This window comes from Aulonocara sp. 'chitande type north' Nkhata Bay, linkage group LG14 (genome assembly GCF_057382095.1).
Source record: "Aulonocara sp. 'chitande type north' Nkhata Bay isolate Kocher_YH1m ecotype deep benthic linkage group LG14, A_spYH_male_GT1.1, whole genome shotgun sequence".
Taxonomy (NCBI): Eukaryota; Metazoa; Chordata; class Actinopteri; order Cichliformes; family Cichlidae; genus Aulonocara; species Aulonocara sp. 'chitande type north' Nkhata Bay.
The window spans coordinates 16,376,926-16,401,492 of record NC_141357.1 but is presented as its reverse complement, the minus strand read 5'-3'; the positions used below and the strand labels follow the sequence as shown (position 1 = coordinate 16,401,492).

Sequence of the window (24,567 nt, the reverse complement as noted above, 5' to 3'; positions counted from 1 at the left end):
ATTGTATCTGGGGAACAAGTGATTTCAGCAGATTTCATTATTTCATGCAAATGTGTTTCACAAAAGTTAGACGCTGCAGGAATCTCATGAATTACATGAGCCCCCCTACATAATACTACTCCCATGTGTCCTAGACCTTAGAATAATATATTGAAATGGCACTTCCGTGTACTCTTTTGCAGTTTATTGTATGTTTGTACGGTTCTAATTTCAAGTACAGGTACAGTTAATTCAGCTAAATTAAAAATGATATGGACTTTTGTCACGATTGTGTTTTCTGTGTGTTTTTAACCACAGGGAGGATGCCGAGGCTCCCAAGGCCAAGCTAGTAAAGCCCAACTCCTTGTCCTCATCCCGCTCCGGCAGTTCACGCTCCGGTGCCTCCTCCACCCAGTCCATGGTGCACAACACTGCCCAGCGTGGTCACCGCCCTCGCCCACCTGCTGTAGCAGCTCTCAAGGAAAATGGACACCCTCCTGGCTTCCCCCAGTCCCCTCCATCCTACACTACAGTGGTGCCCCCTAAAACCACTGAGCCCCCTGCCACTCCCAAATTCAACTCCAGGAACATGTCCGCGCCTACACCCCCAACCCTCATGGTGCCCGCCCAGACCAAGGCCTTTCAGACTGTGTAGGACTGAAAGCCAGCCCCTTCTTACAGCCATGCGAGACTCCCATCCCTTTCCAAGCCCACCAGCCCCGTCCCAAAGACTAAGACTCTTCCATAAACAAAGAAATGCGACTAGTTAAAAGGATGTAATTAAAAGAATCAATACTATAAGTCGAAAAGTACTTTTAATGAATGCATATTTAAAAAGGGAAAAATAAGACATGCTTGCCCCCTATTGAATTACATAAAACAACAAAACAAAAGAAAAAGCAGTGACCTAAGTTTGTCTCATGGCTAAAGGCAGAACTTATTTTCTTGAGTTCCTTCACTTGACTTCGGAAGGCACAGGGAAGCACCATGAACAGTGAGGTGGAAGAAGCCCCTAGTAAAGCTTTTATTTATTCATGAAATCCAAGGGTTAGGCATACAGTAGGGGGAAAAAAGGGAAATAGTCTGGATAATAGCGTAAATCTAAAGTCTGAACCAATGGAGTCTCATTGCTTTTGAGCATCAGTTGTAAGATATGAGTGCAAGCAGGATGGAGGAAAATAAGGACGAAAGCAGAAAAACGTATGACAGCAACTTTTTTTTCTCTCTCCCTCTCGGAGGACGGGGTTTGTGGTGATTCTCAGATTCATGTCACCCTGCAGCCCTGACTTGCTGCTTCCAGCACCTGCTCCGAAACCACAAAAGCCCCCCTTTGCTTCCCATGGGCTGGGCCAATCGTGCCCATCCGTGTAGACAGGCACGGCGCGTGGCATGTGCATCATCTGCCTCGGTGCTCTTGGTCTTTTCGTGCTCTCATGAGGAACCCATGAGAAACCATGACAGTTGTGAGACTGATTCAGTTGCCTCACAAACAGCTCATCTGCTTTACCAATCAGCAGGGGATACTTCAGGTACAAGGATGTAGCACTGATGTTAAGTCAAATCAGTCTTACCCCCAGTCGTTAGCCTCCCCTCTTCCCCCTCGCGGATCCTGTGTGCATCTATGGACATCTTTTTCTGGTACCAAATATCCTCCCTGAATAATTAAATAGTATTTATTAGGCTTGTAGTGATACTTTAAATATAGGGATAAGCATTCTATTAGAACCAGCTGGACTTGTTTTTCTTTTCTGTGTATCTTCTCTATGAACAGGTTGTAAAGAGTGACAGACAGCCATGTGTCCATTCATTCATATTAAGAAGTGCCACCAATCCCTAGGATGGGTTATTATTATTACAATTATTATTGTTATTATGGCTTTTTTAACTCTTTTGTTTACCTACTACATTTCTGAACTGAAACCAAAATTTTTCACCATGAATGTGTGCTGTACAAAGATGGTGGATCCCATTGTTTTCAGCCTCCTGTAAACATACCGAATCAATGCTCAAGCCAAGGCACAAAGAATTGACCACGAGGTTCAATTTGAATGAAGGGAGCAAGGAGTATGATTCTAGAGATTTCTATTGTACAGCGTGTGTGTGGTATCATTGTCAGTACTCTCATTGGATCCATTAAAGTGGTGTGGCACTTGATTGCTGTCTTGCTCAGTCACCAGGTCCTGCTTGGTCATTGGTTAAACTGTGCTTATCAGCCAGTCCCGCTTTTGTCATGTCCTCAGACATACCCAGTGCAATTTGATTGAAAGTAGCTGAGAAAAGGGCAAGTAGCCTATCTAGTGTGCCTTCGCAATCCCTCTTTCCTTTGATGTTTTTTTTTTCTTTGTCCTTATCTTCAGCACACCAGTGGTTAAGTCTCACATCCAGCTTTGAAGGTCAACAGCAGCAAATACTGAGAGATACACCTAAACAAACTTGCCCCTAGTAATAAGCGAGGCAGCCTAGGGACCGCCAAGCAGAGTGAATTATCCCTGGTGAGCAAAGCAATCCCATGCCACGGGACTATGTACTGTACATTCTGTAATCAGTCTTGTTTTATATTGTACATACAGATAGATATACGCACATGATGTCATTTAATTTAAAACACAAGGGTATGTAAGGGGAGATCCCCCCCTCCCCCCCCCCTTACAAAAGAGTCAAAAGGGAAACCCAAAGTGAATTTAGACCGTGTGTTTTTATACACATGCTGTGTGAACATGTGAAGCCCCTGTGTCACCAGATTTACATCAAAACAAATTCGGTGCAACACAAGGTATAAACAATTAAAATCAATTTGTTTTGTCTAAGACAAGATCCCATCATACATACTGGACAGATTCCCATAAGAGGTATAGATTTTATTAATTAGTGTGACAGTAATTGTTTTCTTTCTGTTTTAGTGACCCTTTGACCTTCCTCATTTTATCCTACCATTGGGATAAAATTGCCCTTTTACCCAATATCAACACATTTGATATGTAAAAAAGTTCCCAAATTCATTCCAACAACTGACAAAAAAAAGAATTATTAATTTAGGATTAGTTGGGTTTAAAATCATGCTAAACTGGAACTAAAACCACTGCCAGCACTATCTTAACATGGTCAACAAAGGAAAACAAACTAACCCTAACTAAAAATCTATAAGAAGCTGCCTTCAGATAGGAATTTCAAGGTGAATGTATGAAATAGATATTTACTGATATTTAACGTAATATGTAAAGATATGTAATAGTTTTAAAGCAATCAGGTGGAGTTTTCATTTATGTTAGAAATATTAATTATGTTAACCAATTAGTGGCCATCCAGTATGTTGACCTATGCTTACTTTATTTAAGTCAGCATGGCCTTCTGGAGAGTTATGTTGCACATACCTGTTCTAAATGAACAAACAGGTGGGGACAACAGAGAGCATTACATGATGAAGGTGCTCAACCAGTAACCGTGGCAATCCCATCTTACCTAGCATATACTCTGAGATAGCATTTTAACTATCTAGCTATCATTGTGTATCCTTGACCAGGTCTCCACAGCGATAATTTGCTAGTTATGATGAAAATCTTCATCAGAGCAGAATTTATACTACTCTGAACTCTAGCTCGCCAAAAGAAAAATTCACTATTCTGCATTTTCAGTCCTTATGTTTTTAAATTGCTGAGCTCAGCTATGAAAGTGGAAGACCACTAAATGAGCAAAATTTATAGTATAATCAAACCATGCACAGTCTGTATAGTTAATTGATGATGAATGTTTGGCAAATAAATTAATTATCTTGGTTTGGACATATAAAAAAAATTTTTTTTTTTTGTTAGTTTTATGACCCCATTGCCTCTCAGGACAAACGGTAACTGAAGATCCCTTTACTGGTTTAAAGTAAGTTGCTCTTTCCTCCATCAATACTTATATACCTGTAACTTCTAAATCTGAATTCCACATTATAGTGAAATGTTTCTTGTGCAATGAAGTTTTTTAACCTAAAATGTTCAGAAAACCAGCATCTGTCTGAAAAGCACACTTGGTTTGATTTCACACACGGGATTTCACACATGACTAAGTGTGAGGTAAATTTAGAAAAACACGAAACAAAACAATGCCTTTTATATTTAACTACAGACAGCAATTCATATTTGAGCAGGGAAGCTACTGTGTATGTGTGCGTCTGAGTGTGCGAGGGTGCATGCGTGCATGCATGCATGTGAATGTGCGTGAGTGTGTGGGTGTATGCATGTAAATTCGGTACAAGCCCTCGGGCCACACCCACACATTCCCATGTTAGCCATTCACTGAATGAGAAGGATCCAGCCAGGCAAAGCAACTTCTATCCAAATTGATATGACTGCAGACTGGCAGTGTTTATTTTAGTTTTCACTGACTTGTATGCCTATTGAACTTGGCTTCGCAGGCGGTAGTCTTGTTTTTGCTCGTGGGGGTGGCGTCCTGAGATAAAGCACGTCCATAATTCATAACTATCATGAGCTCTGGAGGCCACTTGTGCGCTCCCTCCTTGGTCTTGCTGTCTTTTAACACAGAATGCACTTGGCCCTGGGTGTACTGATGGCATCTCAAGGTGCATGCGTACGCACATTTAACACAAACAGGTAAAAGTTGTATATACACACACATACAGACATGTATACGCTGTATTCAGGTGCACACAAAAACACAGGTGTGTGCCTCATGTACATTCACAGTTGGCACGCACATTGTCACAAACACGTACACGGTGTACGCAAACAAAAGCCAAACCACATTTCTTGTTTTTTCTGCTCCTTCAGAATCAATTTGATGGATCAAATGTCTGAAGGTATTACAGCTGACTGATGGAACCAGGATACTAAATACAGCACAGAAAGGGACACACAACAGTGCATCCACCCAGAGGACATCTGCTGTCTTACACACACACACATGCACATATACAAAAGCAGCTAGTGTAACAAAACACACACTTGCACTTAGAAAGACAGACACTGCTATGCATCTTAACAATCTGGATGGCATATGCCTAAAGACTTTTTTTTAGGAATCTGCAAGTGTAGTCCTGGGAATTAGGAGTGGTGTAACAGGATTGATACTGAGCCAGGAATGTAGGCTCTTGTCATTGAAATTCCCTCCACCACTGATGAAAGTAGCAGTGGAGGTGGAGGATGGGATGCGAGTCTTCCAGCTGTTAAATTCCTCCAAGCTTTTTGATTTGCTTTCCAGCATCTGCAAGTCTCAGGTGGCAGATTCCCCAGTTTATGAGCCCTCGCGTTGCATCTCTCCTCTCATGTGTGCAGCTTAGTGGCCCGGCAAACTTGTGCTCTTTCCAACAAATTAATTTTAAGGCGCTTCAATGTCAGTTCAGCAGAGAGGAGGAGGAAAGTCTTAAAACAAGTCAGTGTCAGCAGCGCATCCACTATCATCCCTTAGTACAGTATCCATCAGTACTATATACTGTCTTATTATCATCACTCAAAGGTGCAGTAAAATCAGTAATGGTTATCTTGCATTATATGATAGGAGTATGACTCTCATGTAGCCACATTGTTTTATGTTTGAATTAAATGTCAGTTGTGTTCTGATTAAAGTTGTTGAGCAGGGCAAAGTGATGCTCGGACTTTGTGGTTTGGCCTTGTATGTCAGCATAAGGGAATGTGATGTATTAATACTTTTTTCCAAAAGGAGACTGATGGGGCTTAATTCAACTTCAAGAGGGAAAGAAAGCAAAGATACCTGCATGTTATATAGGAAATGAGCAGATGATTGGGAATGCTTTGCTTTGATGTAACATAACTGTAATCGGTTTAAAAAAAATACAAATCAAAACTTGTAAATATATCCACATAAAAATTTTATGAAGCTTTATTTTGTTATCTTCCTTAGTTTGTTTTTTTATTTGATTTCTTTTTTTTTTTTTCAAAATCCTTGTATATCACACTATTTTGTGCGCCAAGCTCATCATCGGCCTGTGTGGGATCTGAGTGGTTGGCTGTTTCTCTTGGCTCCATTGTTTCAGTGTCAAGGGGAGACACGCTCATCACGGCGTTACTAAAGGGAAATGTAAGACACCTTTGTTTTCTTTACTCGCATTTGTTTTTCTAATGTGGCGTCTTCTTGGTTTTGTAAAACAGTATACGATTTTTTGGTTTCTTCGTTCGATGAAAACAATCCATGTAAATATCACGAGTCAAAAAAATGTATATTTTTACGATCTCTGAGTTATTACTCTTTCATTTGCAAATAAAATATTCAATGACAACTTATATTGTCGTCTGGCATCTTGATTTGGATCGTAAATTATTTTTTAAATTTGTTTGTTTTTTGCGTACAAAATTACAATTTTCAAACTGCATTTTGTTTTTCCCCAGGTTATCTTTGTCTAATATTCAAATTTGCTAATGATCTGAAAAATATAAGTGTGGGGAAAAAAAGAAAGGAAAAAGGCAAATACTTTCACAGCCCTTTCACTGCTCTTTAGACGATTTTTTTCACTCCCTGTTCTCATATTTTGCACATTTTGTTTTTTCAGACATGTCAAGAATTAATGTGGAATATAAACTTGCTTGATGTTCTTTACTGAGTAAGGTACTGTAAATATGTATTCACACAATCGTCATTTCGTATGATTTGGCTGATGGGACTGGAATTTGACAGCTGACAGCAACATTTCATTCATGACCTACTTGCAGGAAATAATAAAACGCTGAAGGGGAAAACAAAAGCAAACATGAATGTTAACAGTGCATGGTTTTTGAAAAAAAAAAAAAGGTAAATGTTGAAGAGTGTGAACCATTTTGTAAAGCTTCATATAGTGTAGCTTTGTAAAATAGTTATTGTGTTAAAACTTTACTCTTAGGTCCTGTGTACTGTACAGCAGTGGTCCCCAATCCCTGAGTCGTTTGGTACCGGGCCACGAGAGTTGAGGCTCAGATGTGAAATTTATGGTTTTCAGGGTTTTTATCAGTTTTTATCGTTAATTCAGTTTCCCTGGGTATTTTCCCTTGTGTTATGAACAACTCTTCTTTTTTTTTGGTAGTGGTACTGGTTTTATTTTGTTGTATTTATCTGCAACACCTTAAAGTCCGGTCCGTGAAAATATTGTCGGACATAAACCGGTTCTAGGCGCAAAAAAGGTTGGGGACCGTTGCTGTACAGTATATGGACTGGCAGAACAACTAGCCCTGGAATTATTGGTTCACTACAGTTCAGAACACCATAGTCAGTTTTTTAAACATAAATTTACTGTTATAGTTCTGTATATTAAAAACAGCCATTACATTCTGTACTAACTAAGCCCATCCAAATGTGAACCTCTCGTCTGCTTAGGAGGCAGCGTTTGTTAGAGGGCTCCTTCTTCTGCTTCCTCCTCAACCATCTGCTGTTCTTCTGCCTCTCAACGTGACACTCAAGCCACTGACAACAAGGTCAGCGATATATCTATCAACCTGTCAGCCACTTATTGACTGACATTCATCTCTTCCCTCTGAAAAGTTCTTCTTATGTTGACAATCTGTCCAGCTGCCAAGATGGAGTGCATGCGTCTTCTCTGGTTAAGGAGATTGGGGTGACTTTGCCTCTGCTTCAAAAATGCATAGTCCCATATGTGGAGGAAAACACTGATAAAGGCACAGGAGCAAACTGTGAGGGATAATACAATTACCAATGTGTTCCCTGACATCTGCTTGTTAAGTAGTTGGCTGCAGAGTGCTTGCTAAATTTACATATTTTCAAAACACAGCATCCATATTAAACAGGATCACATTTTCGAGGCCAGATCACATTTCTCCACCCCGTTCCATGCCACCGTGCCCATTGTTCCACATGATTAGCCATGTGTGACGACACCATCATAAACCCATCGCACTGCCATGCCCACCCACACACATGCACAAACTTATCAATGTATGCGTACGCAACATCAGTGACATTTAGGCACACACTGGGAAATTTCCAGATTTGCGCATTACAAATGTGTTCACATATCACGCATGCATGTCTCTGCTATTTTTGTTAAATAACAGCAGTAGCTGTACGGTGGGCTAATATTGTAAAAATATTAATATTCAGTAAAAACAAATTGTGCGCATTAATCAAACAAGCATTAAATAGTTAGGCACTGATGTGAAGCACTGAAATTAATTTACTTTTCAGACATGATATTGGTAAGCACTTCAGTATGCAAGCAAATTTAAATGAATAGACAAATAGGTAGCTGAAAGAATAAGTGATATGATAAGTGGCGTCATTTTACAACAACAACAAAAGCAAACCTGGAGTTAAATTAATGAACTGCCTGAAAGAGTGGATTAGACTCACAGTGACTTATAAAAAACATTAATCACATTATGAAGCATGTGTTTGCATAAACCATGCCTCATAAAAAATAGATTTCAGTGGATCGAAAGATGCACACTACTGGTTTCTTCAGATCATCTATCAACATGATGTGTCACAATAATGAAATAGCACAGATACACTAATTAACCCAAATAAATACTAAAATGATCTAATGTGTCATCACACAGATAAGAAATCTTTTGGCTCCGAGCAGGCATTATAGTTTAATTAATAAAGATTCATATTTTGCCCTCGGTGGCCCTCTGTAATCTGCAAAGTAAGCCAAAGACTGCTGCACGAGGCATCCTGAACTGAAGACACTAATATAATTGCACCCCCTGGTGTTGACTGGTGATAGCTCTCACTATCTGTGAAGCAGAGAGGCTCTTAATGAGATGACTGAAATCCTAAGTGACACACTATTAGGCATCAGTCGATAATCAGAAATCTCAAATGAAAATTAAAAAACTAAATGCAGAGCGGCAGGTAACTTCTAGAATACACACCACACATCATTAAGCCTGTTTGTCAAAAAGAAAGCAGACTTAGCAGATTATATAGCTGCTTGTGCTGTTGTTCAATATGCCCTAGGAGAAAGCATCCAAGTAATAATGTCACTGGGTCTCATGCAGGTATTGTATACATGAAGCTCTTCTTAAAGCCTCTGGTGGCACTTGACATGTGTACAAAGACAAACACACAGGCATATAGAAATTATTAAGAAGGGGTGTAGACTCTTGTTTTGAAAAGGTGGGATATGCTCAAGTCTTTCCTTTTAAGATGCGTCCATGTATTTACTAATCCTGAAATATTATTATTATAAGTATTTTACCACAACACTGATAGCAATACAGTGTATGGACTTATCACATAACAGGAGTCTTTACACAGATCATTTCTGGATAATGAATATTGCACTGTGCCCCACATCTCAACTATATTTAACTCTTTGACAACTGTACTAATTATAGTGCTGCCATTAGTTCAGATAGTGAGGTTAATAGTGTTACTATATCTGGCCGTCATTCTACATTAAAAACACTCAGAGTTATGGAAAAATTATACATGTGTGAGGGTAAACTGTGCAATAGCAAACTAACACTGACAGCCCAAATATGATTTGAAATACCTGATAGTTGTTTAATAATGAAAACATGAGACTTAAAACACAAAACAATATGGATCGATATGAATTTAGCAAACTAGAATTTTATTGTTACAGCTATAGCACACCTAACTGTCCCTGTCCTCTTGCAAAAACAACCACACATCTGTGGACTTTACCATCAAGTTCAGTCTGTGATAGTAAACACATTTTTTTCTTCTACTCTTGTACTACTTTTTTTCAGAATCCATTTAAAAAAAAATAAATACATGTTTTACTAAATCTAATGTAACCTAGCATTTTCTTGCAGGCTGCACTGGAAACATTTATTTATATATACAAAATTCACAATGAGCACAATGGCTCAAACATAGCTATTACAGAAGATTCATCCAAATCCTCTACAACTGTAGGAAATGATGCAGGTGGTTATTTAGTAGTGAAAAATAAATGACACAAAAGGTGCACTGTGTGCTCTAGGACTAGCTTACAGGTGTAGGCCTTTGTTTTATTTAGCTAATATGCTAAATGCTTTATGGAGTTCTGTTAAAAAAAATAGAAAAACAATAGTGTTTAAATTATGAATTCCACTGTCCTTCTGGATGTCGTCTTTACACATCCCATTTTTAATATACATAGAGAGAGAAACAGTAAGGAATGATGATTTTATAGAGAAAATAACAGCTCACTATTGAAGCTGTGTGTGAAATAATGTCCACATAAACAGAGACCTCTAGGGGATTTTTGCCTGACTCTGCAGGCTTCTCCTACTTCAAGTTAATGTGGGATACTGTGGCTGGTCTACAGTTCAGATAGTAAACACTATTTATCACTATCAGTGAACTGTGGTCTAGCTGCTCCTTGAGCAACAATAACAGCGCACACATTTTCTGTGGATATTGGGCATCTTCTCCTACAGCTAAGACTAGGAGAGGCAGCAGAGAACAAGCTTTTTGAAAAGCCCTATCTTGCATGGATACCATTAAGTTATTCAAGATTTTTCAGTCAGAAGAAACAGTTGTGAGTGCAGATCACTGTTTTGGTTTCTGAATGTCACAGATTACGGGTGACACACTGTTGAGCGAGGATAACTTACGGTAGCTATTACCTGAGGAGTAGAAAATAGCACAGCTAGCCTATCAGCTAGCTAGTTAGCATAAGCATCTCGGAAGCTCAGGATATTTTCAGTAAGTAAATGCAATTGAGGAATATTCATAAACAAATTGATATACTTTAATGTTGAGCAACCTCAGAGTTCTGTGCCTGAATTTGCTAACATTTAAAGTACGCTGTTTTATTGAATAAAGGTAATACCTTTTTAATCTTCCTCTTTAACCTTTAACTGTATAGATGTACATTTAAATGCACACGTGCACATCCAAATGTGAAATGTACAATTAGCAAATATACAAATTGCTGTATCTTGTCAGATGTACTGTTTCTCATTTTGCATGAGAAACAATGAGCATGTGCATGTACGGCAATCAAAACGCTAAAACCTAAATAAATGCTGAAATATCCACTCCTCGTGTAGCTACGTTCAGGGCTCCTTCATTGACGAGTTGCTTCTCCTTTCTCTGGTGAGTTATTCTAATTAGTGAAGTAAAGCTGGAGGTTTTTTGCAGTGTTTTACCATGCAGAATTTTAAAATCTTATATTTGGTTCTTCATTCCTTGTGTGCACATTTTATTCATGCCAACATGAGTTGAAAAAGTCAGTTACATTTGGGAACTGAGACACTATTCTTTTTATTCACAGTGAGTTTTGTATTCATAGTGTGATTCTACATCCAGATGATGGAAAGTTTAATGAATCTTGGGCTTTAAAGTTTAATAAACCTGACTATTTCAAGATGTTACAACAGAGTCGGGTGTATGAGATATTACTGCAGAACTGTAGACATCTCTGTCTGTCACTTTGGGAGCAGTCACCTGGGACAATTAGGAACTAATTTGGGCTTTGTTTAATATGAAAACTGGCTATTGGCAGCCACAGTGGTAGGGTGATTAGGCATCCACCTCTTCCTCTCTTGAACAGTAATCAGCCCCACCGATGTTGTAAATCTATCTAGTGAATCTCTGGGTAGAAGTGATGTGTGCCAACTATGTCAGAGCCACATTACACAGCTCAGTGATGGTGTTGAAGCACTAAGGGCATCTGTCTAATGATGTGGCATCTAACGCTAGCTTCTGGTCTGAAAGAGCTGCTCTGCACAGGGATGAGATTAAACCAAAAGTGTGAAATATGCCAAATTTCTTATGACATACCCTCACTGTGCAGCAATTTCCTAATGTTGTAAACCTGCTCAACATTTGGCAATAAACCCCATTCTGATTCTGATTCTGATTCTGTGGGTTGAAATTTACAAAAGTACTTTCTGGCCAAAGGGGGCGCTTTAATGATGTTGCTTTTATCGCGTAGGGACCTTGATACCATGGGGATATATATATATATATATATATCTTTTATTTTGCCTATATGTCTCACTTTGACCATTACAGCACTGTCTTTTCTGCTCAAAACAATTACTGATCATCATCCTTACTGCCCCATTAACTGTGACACTGCTGATCACACTTAAAAGACTTTTTATTAGCTGGAAATTGTTTATTTCACTGCTACAAATTTCACACAAATATGTCGGTTGTCTGCACCATAACGGTTAACCTTCCTTTCAGAAGAAGAATGGGTAAAAATAGTTTACTGTGAAATTATGAGCTGAAGGACACTGTGAGCTCTGCTGAATGGTGCACACTTGTCACTTGCCAGGTGCCCGAGCTTGTCTCAGGAGGATGTAATTTGAGGTTTTATATAATCGTGGTGCCAGCCCCTCTGGCTGTCTCTGTGGCAGCATAAAGCTATAAAAATGTCACTGCTGTCCAGACAATTACAGCTACACTGCTGCTGTTTTTTGCTATGAGCAAGTTATAAATCTGTGACATTCATCACTGAATCATTTCTTGCAGTGCTTGCAAATGAGTTTGTGGCATTCACATATCATCTGATAATGTGGCAATGTGACAAAACTCATGTTATATAAGTTTCTGTGAATGCAACTTTTTTTGTATGTGATTGAAAAAAAATCCCTTTAGCCCCCTGTTACCCTTTTAGGGCATACTGTACAGATTCAATCTGCAGAAACTTTACTGCTAGCCCATTAAATTGCTCCTAAAGAAGGACTGTCTCATAACACTTCTCCTAGGCTGGTGTAACTGCTAAATGATACTAAGATAAATGATGATGCTTCTTTGACTTCACATAATTGGTGCTATTGAGTAAAATTAAAAGCCTCTGGTCCCAACCCCTGACAAAAGGACCCCCTGATGATCCTCTACCTAATCACATGAGCCAAGGCGTGAAAACGGGTGTGGGTCACAATCAGCCAGGGTTTCGGGTGAGCTCAATGTGAAATCTAGCCCCACCCTATCATGTGATTTTACTGAGTTTAGATGGCCCAGGGTGTGAGTGGGCGGGAAGGGATCTCAAAACTGGATTATAGATGGCAGACAGTTGCTGTCGTAAGCCACCGCCTCTGTTCAAAGATGGTCGCTCACAGTGGACATAAATGGCCTCTTTTACTCCTCTTTCAAACCACCTGTCTTCTCTGTCCAAGATGTGAACATTGGCATCCTCGAAAGAGTGAACTTTGTCCTTTAGATGCAGATGGACTGCTGAGTCTTGTCCCGTGGAGGTGGCTCTTCTATGTTGTGCAATGCGCTTGTGAAGTGGCTTTTTGGTCTCTCCAACGGGGCTAGGGGGATACGGTGGGGCTAGATTTCACATTGAGCTCACCGGAAACCCTGGCTGATTGTGACCCACACCCGTTTTCACGCCTTGGCTCATGTGATTAGGTAGAGGATCATCAGGGGGTCCTTTTGTCCCTCTTTGGGGCGAAACTCCCACAGGGTTTAAATCTGGGACTCTCCCCATTTGACCCTAGAACTGAAGAAGCTTCTTGGATGAGAGGTGAAACGTCTTCAAGCAACTTAAAGAAGTCCAGAAACTTTTCTTTCCAAGCTCCTTAGACTGCGATGACCTGGATGATTGAGAACCTTCACAGACAAAGCTCAGGAAATACACTATTAAATTCTGTCCGAGATCCACATATTTGTCTGGAATATTTGTCAAGCTGACTTGTGTTTTCATTAATGTCAGCACCTCTTTGATTAAGCACGTTGCACCTCATTCAGAGTTTTTATTGCTTTCATTTCTGTGCTTCTGGCAGTGGATTAGGATGAGCTGAAGTGATGAACAGGTTGCATCAGACAAGATCAATGTAGGTTATTTATGCTTATTATAATGAGTGTGTTCTGTCTGGTGTGCTGAAGTATTAAGTACATATGGAAAAGTAAATACTGTGAGCTCTATTCTTAAATGCATGCATGTTCTCTACGTCTACAAATGTCTTTGTGTGTTGCAGGGGACTGAAGGGTTTAAAGTCTTGTGTTTGAGCTCTGTGACTGATCCCATTGCACTCTCTGCAACACTGGCCTACATGGATGCTGGTGTATGTGTAACATTAATAATTGTGGATTTAGTCAAAGCTGTGTCTGGTAAATGAGGCAGAACCCAGCTTTGGTCAAGCAATTGATCTTTTCTTTTATCCCAGCAAAGTTTTATGAAGTATCTCCCTCCAATAATCCGCAAACACATCTAACATCAAAGTCATAAAACTGTGCATTTTAAATCTGGGGTTAAGAAACTGGGTTTCGGATTTTGGTCTATTTTAGCAAGCAACACTATTAAATGACTGATTCTTTACAATGGAGAGAGAGTAACACTGCTGGATTACTACATTTTCATTAAAAATGTTTTTTGGACAAAAATATGGTTACAAGCAGCTCCCACGGTCCATAGATAGATATATAGATGTTCATTTGCTGTAAGAACATAAACTTATAAACTGGCAGACAGTCCATCTGGTAAGTCTCACTCCTGCAACATATTAGGTCCTTCATATGCTGTATTTCATACTGCTAATCTATGATGTTGGATTCTCAGGAGCATGAAATGAAATGCAAGAAATAAATGTGGCTGTTGGATGTAGGTTTCTCTCTAAACCCTGTGTTAAAGCTTATGAGTGTGAATTAACAGTAAAAGAGTATTGTAAGAGTCATTATGGATGAAGGAGCTAAGGGGGAGTGCAGAAAATTCCAATGCCAGAGTAAAATGCGTGCAATGCAGTATTAATATATGTTCAACAGGAGCCATGTCTTCTGCAAAAAGTAATATTACTAAACCAGTCTGCTCTAGGCCTCTTTTTCCTTTGTTTCAACCATTTAATGATCAGATGTGTAATTCCTAGCGATAGTGTTAGACCAAGTTTTAGCGCCTTTCTGTCTAACCTTTATCCTTTGTGTGTTAGCTGCAGATCTTTGTATCTGCTCGCATAAAGGTTGCCATCTGCTTACCCAGGCAGGTACCTCGTAAAATGTTTAATTGTCCTGAACATGCGCTTTTAGAGTCTAAGTCTTTAGTGTCCTACACAAACACAGGCACACAAGCCGGTACACAAGCACAGAATAGATGAGATGCAGTCTGATTGTGCTGACTTACCCCTCTGGAGGCAAAAGCCAATATTTGGGGGGTTTATTGTAAATAAACTATCCAAGACCTCCAAGATGAGTGGTTTTTTTTTATTTTTTATTTTTTCCCGCAAGATATTCTTTGCCTTTGAACATTCAGTACTGTGCAAAATTCTTGAGCCACTTTCTTTATATTTTGCTAAGAAAAAACTAGATGCAGCAATTTATTGAAATATGCAAATATACATGGAAATACAGCGTATATGGCAAAAACAGAGGTTGTACAATTCAGTGTTTGATATACCTGCCTTCAATCGTCAATACAGCCTGAATTCTCTTAGGAAAGCTTTCTTGTAGGTTCTTTAAGTAGTTCTCTGACTTATTGAAGGACATTCAAAGCTCTTCTTTGGATGTTGTCTCCTTTTTGTGTTGTCTGTCAAGAATCCTACACCCAATCCCATGACTTATACTGTTCCAGTGAAGCAGATGTATCTCTCCTGCGTCAGCTCTTTGCTGGATTTTTTCTTAAGGACATGACATTCAGATACTTTTCATTGACTGCAGATAATTTTTTTAGGCACGGTACTTCTTTTGTCCTCTACTTGTCTAGTTTCCTCCGATGTTTTTAAGCACAGCATGAAGCATGTGCACATTTGCACAAGTTTTTAGCGCTTTGTGAATCACCTTTTTTGGTGTAAAAAATATACTATTTTATGCCTGTCAAACTGTATCATCTTTGCGATTTTTCATAGATTCAACTAAACAAATTATGTGTTTTTGTGACAGGCTGCTTAGTCCTACACAAGTTTGGAGCCTGGTCAGTGGAGACAGGTCAGTGTTAAGTCGTTTAAGCAGCAAAAAGAAATGTCTGAAGGTGATCAGGTACAAGGATTGGTGTGAAAATGAGCGAAAAAGCAGCCAGTTGCCAAAGAAAAACTTTGAAAGCCTCGAGAACTATTGCTGATGACCATAAAGATTAAATGAGAATATAAAGAATGTATTTGTCGAGGCTGCAGAATAAATGTTGAAAATACATACACATTTTCAACTGTCAGCAGACAGCAGCTGATTCTTTCAAAATTATCTGTGGGCAAATAAAGCATGTCCAGTTGTGATTGATCTACAGAAATAAAACAGATGAATACAAAACAGAAACTTATGGAACCAAAACTCTTCCCTACAGATTCTTCATATTTATATACAGACATCTGTTTATAGAGAATAGAGCTCCACATATCAGCCAATATTAGCTATTGGCCAACATATCAGTATAAGTTTTATAACCACCAATAAATAAAACATTTTCAAATGTAAAGAAGAGAACCAAGAAACACTGTTATGAGTTATGAGTGTTGATGTTGTTGTCTACCAGAGGGCAATCAATATCAGATCAATATCAGTCTTATATCAGTTGGACTCTAATGGAGTTTAGGTGAGATGTAAGTCTTCAGATATTGCTGTAAGACTGTAAAGTGCTTCCAGCTGGAAAGTCTAAAAATAAAAGTGTTGTAAGCTTATAATCAGTAAGAGTGTCTCCGGGTTGCATGCAGAAAGTGTGAAAAGGCTTTGTTGAACTTTCTGTCTCTTATGTTATGTTTTTGCACAAACTGTTTATTGTTGTTTCACAATAATGTGGACCCAAGTGTAGATTTAATTTTTTATATTAGAAGGTAAATTCCATTATATAATATAGATTTTAGCTGGATCTGCTCATAATTTATCTGTTCATAAGTGATCAATTTCCACAGCATTCGGTTGCAGCAAAGCAATCAGGCCAGGAGGATGCAGAGTCAGTTAAGCTCCTCTGCAAGGTAATTAGATTCAGATAATCCAAACAACAAAAGCTATAATCCTGCTCACATTCAGTGCATTCTTTTGGCGTTGAATTGGCAGACCTGTTAACAAACTGCAGCCAGAGAGATTATAAAACTGAGCTGTTTATTGGATCACAAGGCTCAAGTTTAGCCACATTAATGTTTTGCCATATGTCATAGTGACGACTAGATAAATGCCTTGCTGTCACAGGGATATATTCCTGTGCACTTGGTTGTGTGTTATATATGTCTCAGTAGTCCAACAAATTCAGCAAGTGACCGACAGTTAAAAGCTTTATGTTAGCTTTTTTCCACATTGTTCATTGGAACCAGGAATGTCAGTGTTGGAACAGTTTACAATGGTGGTTATTTAGTTAAATGTAGAAAAATAAGGATATATAAAAAAAATTCCCCTCTCACCCCTGTGGGTGCGCTTATTTGCAGAGTAGTATTCCAACAGCCCCTTTTTCTCATCTCTTGCCCACTTGTGCCTTCTTGTTTCAGTAGCCCACTTCTCATCCATGTGTCCTGGTTTCTTAACAGCTGGCTAAATTACCCTCATTGGAAAACTGTTAATGTGAGAATCAAACAATCAACAATAATCAACCGGCAGAAACTGTTACTGCCATTTTTGTGTTTATTGCAATGTACGGAATTCCAGAAAAGTCAAACTTAGACTCAGTCTTCCAGTACAAAAGTTAGAGTGTAAGAAAACCTTAAAAGCTTTTAACTTTTAACCAGCTGCACTTTGTGCTGGGATCCTTATTTGATGTAAGCTTAAACTAGTGGTTTTGAGATGTATTATTGAGAAATATTTCATGTAAGTACATAAATGAAAAAGATGTAGATGAGCAATGTCATGTTTTTACTTTGTATTGCAGTACAGGATATAGTTTTGTGCCTATCTTACTTCAAGAGCTTCACCATCTGTTTTTTTTCTTCATACAGGTGATCCAGGTGTTTTGTTTGTGTGTTTTTTTTCTTTCTTCTTTCTTTCTTCTCCCCCCCCCCCCCCCCCCCCCCCCTTCTCACCGTCTCTTCTCCCCTTTGGTTTTCTTTCTCTCCCTCTCTTTCTTTCATTCTTTCTCCCTGTCTGTGGCGTGGGTGTGGTCCTTGGCCAGCTGCAGAGGAGGCGTGACGCAGTGAGCTCCCGGGGCGGCGCAGGGGCGGGGTGAACAGGTGTGCTGGGATCTGACAGTGATTGTGTCTCTTTATATGTTGGCAGTGACAGACGGAGATGGAGGTGACAGCAGAGAAAGAGAGCGCGGGAGTATATGTGTCCACGTACAACCCCGAGTTTAATAAAAAGTTCTGCATTGTCAAAGTCGCTCCGGCTGGTATTTCTTGGGTCCACCGTTACACTGTCCTATCCCCCAGTCATGTCTGTCCCATTTGTAGCAACTGAAAATAAAATAAATACATAATTATAATAAAGGTCAATCAAATGGACCAATATGGCAAGGCCATGATGATCCACTTGGTAAAATAAATCCGCTTGGCATCTTTCTTGGCCTTAAGACAACAATTCTGATGGCTAAAGATCCAAACGGGACACAAAAAAAAAAAAGAGCATCACCAGAGAGCGTAGTTTACCCAAGGGCCCGAGCTAATGAGACAATGCAGCAAAAATGATTTAGTCTCCACCTTCCTATCTCTATTCTGTGCAGGCCTTTCATAAAGCGGGCTGAGTCCCCAGTGTAATGGCCCAGTGAGGACCTCCAAACGAATTTCTTTTCCTCTGACTTAAGAACCTGAATCATTATGGACCAGCAAAATCTTTGATCAGGTGTAATTAGGGAGCGTATTGAAAGGATTTAAATCTGCACTGTTAGCAAGTACCTAAATGGTTGTAGAGATATGTAAACTGTAATTATTTTACACATAATTAATCTCCAGGTGTCTTATTACAAGTGTCTTATTTCTTGTTAACACAATCTTCTCTATAACAAAATATTTTAGTGGTCAAAATTTTATAAGTAAAATAAAATGGCCTAAAAAACGCCTCTTTTCAACCTATATACATGGTTTCTTAAATACATGCTTGTAAGTGCATTTAAATTCCCAAACCTTACATTTTGACAAAGCTCCAACATGTTGTAGTTGATTTGTAACATATGCATCTCTTATAAACTTGTTATATGGTACACTCGATGTCTCCAACCCGAACTACTACTTTAGCCAGAATGCTTTAAAAATAATTGTAGTCAAACTCAATCTGGGTCACTGAAACATATACTGATGCTTAAAATGATGGTTTACTCTAGTTTCCATGATATGCTGCTAGATCAGCTCTAAATGAAATGCTTTAAATACATTTTGACGCCTGACATTAGGTGAAAATAGCCCAAACAGGGGTAGGTGCTGAAATTCATACGTCATACTAAACTATTCATCCAGGTTTGATGAAATTGGAATTTGATATGATTTTCCAAGAAGCAGGAAATCTGTGAGGCTGCAAAGTAAAGTTACAGGTGTTTTAAAGCATATTGTGTATATATCATAATATTCTGGATAAAACTGAATTGATATTTCTCCATATCACAACGTCCCACCTAGACATAACATCCTGACCTGACCTGGCGGTCTGATGAATATTAAATCCTTTTAATTGATTGATTGATTGATTGATTGATTGATTGATTGATTGATTTTAAACAGCAGTGGAATAACACTCATTGCCGTCTCTTTTAGAGGGAGGAATCATTTCTATATCTTTGAATTTAAGGGAACTTATATAATGTCCAGTCCTGATTTTACAAATTTGGTTCTACAAGAAATCCCATTTTTAAATTTAAACATCCTCCCAGTGAAAACAAACATACCAAGAACCTCAGAGATATATTAGTGAGGGCTGATTGCCTTTAATAATCACAACATTTTTTATCTTTATGTGTTTTCTCAGATGAGAATTCCCCATGTCGAAATTATGTCCATGGTACTCCCACACTTATAGGCTATTGTCATTAGTCTTAAATTACATATTGATGGCTTACTGATGAAATTCAGCATTTTTTTTTTTTTTTGGTCATTAACAAACAACTTTACATATTTTTTTTCCTTTTTGAGATCAAGCACCCTGTATGTCATCTAAAGACTTCAGGTAAGCATACTATTACTTTGTATTCTAGACACATTTTAAAATCTAGACTGAAAAATAAAATATAGAATAAATGCCTGCACTTCGGTGGGAATGTTGAACATTAAGGTAAATGAATGAATTTAAAGAGCAGAATAATTCCTGAAGAATTGTTTGGAAAATCAGTTTACGCTCATACATGAAGTGAAACAAACATACATTTTCCATTCTTACATGAATGTGGTGTAGATTACTGTCCACATGGTGGCACAATAGCATTTCTCTTCCTCGCTGATACTAAGGAATTATTTATGGCAGGCACCCCCGGAGAGTTAAAATCTGTCAAATTTTCATCATAAATGGAAAAGGCTTGACTTATTTACCAACCAGCCTTGAGATTTTTCCTCAAAATATATTATGTCAGAACTGCCAGAGAAGTCAAATGATGCTGCAGCCACGGGCCAAAGAGTAATGTTGCACTCCCTGTGTGGATCCAAACAAATCTCTGACATGTCTGCTGGTGCATCAGGAGCACAACCATAGCGATACACATACACACACAGACTACTTCACAGAGCAGCAAAGGTTAAATAGAGTGTGTGAATTAAGCATGGAAGTTACTTTTCACCAGCACTCACAGGGGACAGACGTGGACAGGCCATCTTTTTTATGGATTATTAATGAGCATGAAAAATCATGATTTCAAAAAATCCTCATATTTGAAGAGAGTGCATCATATTTAACTGTATGTCCAGAGTGGTATTTGCAAGCTTCAGACCATTTATCAATGCTATGTGTGAAGCAGACAGTGCTAAATAAAGCGCGCATTTAATGAGCCCATGCTTTCAGCAACGGCTTATGAGAATAGAACGCTCATGCAGTTTGAAGTCCTATTCGCATTGCAATCCTCTGAATCAAGATAACAACGCAGCCCAGAAGCTTATAAATTATTGACGTATGTCTCGCTCTCCTTGCAGCAGTGTGGCTGTTATACCACAAAACTAAAAATGAAAATACTGCTATGGATATAATCTAATCGTGTGGTTCAGAATATGTGTGCACGTGCACTACTGTTGAGAAAAAAACTCCATACTGGGTGATATTAAAGCCAAGTCTTTTAATCAGGCAGCAGCTGTATTTTACAGGATTTGATGACTAAACAACGTTCACTTCCTGGCTCAGACTAGCTGATGGCTTTGGCCTAATGTTTAAAGGACGAATAATAGTGTTGTACTATTGATTTCCTTTTCAGGTCTTTGTATTTCTCAGTCTAATCAAAAAACCCGGCCCTCGAGCTAATGCTCTGCAATTTCAAGGCATTTAAGATGAACATGGTGTTTTCTTAAATGATGGAGAGATTGACAAATAACTGAAGAACCAATGTTATGGTACCACGGAATAATAACAACCTTACATTGGCATGTAAAGGTTATTAGCTTCTATACAGTTTGCATTTCATAAACCACCTATTTAATTTACTATATATATATAAACTGACTCCCACATACAAGCGTATCTTCTCTTTAAAGGCATCCTGCTTCCCCTTTCCTTTTTCTTCAACAATATCTAGCATTTCGCTCACATACTTAAGCCTGATATTATCTCCTTTGTAATCAAGCACTATTCATCTGCCCAAGAAGAACCGGCACCATTTTTTCTGCCGATTATACCTGTATTGACACCAAATACCAATTTGTGTCACATAACACTGTGCAGCACCTTCGTGCAGGTGCCTTGTCAAAACTAAACATATCATTTTATCCTCAGTGCATGTACAGTGTGCAGTAAAACCAATTTTACTAATCCTCCCCAAATGTACGGTACAGTGCTGTTTTTTAACTGATGGAGAACAGCAAAGACAGTTGCAAACCATATAATAACTATTCCCCTGCGCTATGAGTTTAATCTTCCTGTAATTATACTCTGACTATTGCTTGCCTCTTTCATTGCTCTGGAGAGAGAGAAAGGTTATGTTGAGCACTCTCCAGTGCTCGAACCTTTCAATTACCGTGTTGTTGAACTGAGGAGAATGAAACTAGAGAGAGAGGTCAGTCAGATCTGAATTAGCCCAAAGAAACACTGGAACATTTACATGAACAGAAAGTCTGCATGTTATCAAGACTTTTAATTTCGTGCCAAGCATTTAAAGAAAAAAATCGATGACCTAAAAGAAGCTGAGAAAATTGTTACCTAAGCCTTTAATAAGACTTGGGTAACAATTTCAACCAATCAAGTACTTGTAACTAGCTTCACACTACAAGCTGTAATTTGATTTCAAAATACTGTATAAAATATTAACCAAATTTACTTTTAGTGCACAGTCCTCAATTATAAACAGCAGGCAACAATCACTGAAGACCAATGCACAAATCAGCCTTCAGTAGGGTATCTGTTGTTGCATCTCATTTTGGATCATCATGAGGCTTGGAATAATAGATTGCTTCTGATTTGTACAATCATGCTGATTACAATTTTATACCTATTATTCATAATTAGAGCATGGAGTGAGCTACTCTGCAATTTGGTTTATTCACGGAAACTGATCAAAAATGCTTTTTACAGCATTTTCTTATTATTATTATAGGTGCTTTTAAGGATGACACTCCACCATGATTCTTTTTTTTTTCTTTTTTGTTTTGGTTATGACAAGAATTTTCTTTTAAGTTTAAAAAAAATTTGGCTGACAGAAAAATAATGCACTGCACCTGGCACAGAAAAAAAACTTAACGAGGTTGTTGATTGTAAAAAAAATAAATAAATTAATAAATAAAACTATTTAGTCATATAATAAGTTCATGAGTTTTATGAACTAGTCATCTTACTTTCTAATGATTACAAAAATCATTAAGTATCAATCAGTTTTCCTGTTGACTCCTGGGGGAGCATAGGTCCGCAACAACACCACGCCAACGGACTCTGTTCTGGGCTGCTCTCTTCAGCTGGGTCCACGTCATTCCGGCGGCCTTCACTTCGCTCTCGACAGATCTTCTCCACGTGTGTTTGGGTCTCCCCACTTTCCTTTTCCCTTGTGGCTTCCAGTCCAGTGCTTGCCTTGCGACGTTGTCGAGTGGTTTTCGAAGTGTGTGGCCTATCCAGCCCCATTTTCTCTTCTTGATGTCTTGACCGACCGGGTTCTGGCTGGTTCTCTTCCACAGGCCTGTGTTTGAGATCTTCTCAGGCCATCTGATGTTGAGGATGTGTCGCAAGCACTTGTTGATGAAAATCTGTATCTTGCTGGTAGTGGTCTTGGTCACCCACCACGTCTCGGACCCATACAGAAGGACTGCTTTCACATTGCTGTTGAAGATGCAGATCTTGCTGTGCTGAGATAAAGCTTTGGAGTTCCAGATGGGTCGCAGGGTGTTGAAAACAAGCCTTGCTTTGTTGACAACAACAACAATCATTAAGTATGGAAAGTTACAAATATAAGCAAAAAAAAGCACAATCATAATTAACACTAGCTAGAAGCACTGAAAATTCATCCAAATGCAACATAAAAACATCTGCTAGAATAGACCATTTTGATATAACTACAGTTTTTTAGAAGTACTGTGGACAAAGTTACTTTCTATGAATTCAGAGATGGTTACAGCCCCAAATTCTGCATAGTTCAAGCACATAAGGCAACATGACCGTTGGTGTGCATGTACTTTTAACCAGATGTTGGTGGAACAGAGGATGAAGCCCATGTTCATGGTAATAACACAGTGACAAACAACAAATAACACAGTAGCAAATTTCCCACACGTGGGACTAATAAAGCTTATCTTATCTTAAAAACATTCCCAGTGAAAAGTTTACCTTACTACCCAATTTAGAATGAGCTCTGAGTTTGCTGATGTTGGTGGTGGTGATCATCTTGAGCCACAGTCCAGCAGTTCACTACATGTTTACAGTCTTCCACATTTTTAGAATGTAGAATGCTTTTTTGTTTGTTTGTTTTCTGTAAATTTCCTTTACAGAGATTAAACTGTAGAAAGTTTAATGGAAAGTCACAATAACAGTTTATGGGTTCACATGGGTTCAGTTTATGGGGACCTTTTAATGGCACTATATCCTGTACTGAGAAATATACAAAAAGATAAACACACAGTATCATTGGATTGGATCTAATTTATGTTGCAAAATGAAAATATTTTTTATGCATTTTCTAAAAGTAAAAAAATTGAATATGGTAATTGCTGAGATTATACATTAAAATGCATGGAAACAAACAGCTTTTACAGTGTTATGCAGTGGACAAACTTTAAAAAAAGTTTGTATTTGCAAATGAACAACACCGGGCTCCAAGAAATTAACAGACATCTTAAAGCAGCTACATTACAACAGTAACTGAGGATGTTGATAATACAAACAAAAATAAAATGTCATGTAGAAACCAGTCTTTAAAATATTAGAAAACAAGTTTTAATGTGCTCTATTATTCCAATCACACAGTGGAGAAAAATGTTTTTTATTTTTTAATGAACTGACAGAAATGAAAACTTTCAGTCAAGATGTAGGTGTCCTTTGCTATCACAGAGCATGTCTATCATCACATCACATAAATGTTCTAGGTCAAAATGACATTTGTTTCATAGTCACAATGGCACAGTGCTGTCAGATGTAGTTACTTCTAAACCAATGTGAGATCTCTAGAGAAGGGTTTTAGGCAACCCCTGATTATTGGTACATAATCAGCGTAAAGCAGCAGATTGTTGTTCCTGTGTAAGGAAAAGATTAACAGGTATTGTGCCTGTCAGTGTGACCTTC

General features: G+C 38.5%; 1 protein-coding gene across 3 annotated transcripts in view; it reads left to right on the top strand.

Moving 5' to 3' along the window:
* The window catches only part of clmpb (CXADR like membrane protein b), an 81,572-nt gene extending 75,333 nt beyond the window's left edge, over positions 1–6,239 (top strand). For all 3 annotated transcript variants that reach the window (XM_086261238.1, XM_086261240.1, XM_086261239.1), the window contains one exon: positions 298–6,239. In XM_086261238.1, the coding sequence (XP_086117364.1) occupies positions 298–634 (337 nt within the window). In that variant the 3' untranslated portion in view covers positions 635–6,239. The remainder of the gene's footprint in view (positions 1–297) is intronic.
* The last annotated feature ends 18,328 nt before the right edge of the window (positions 6,240–24,567 follow it).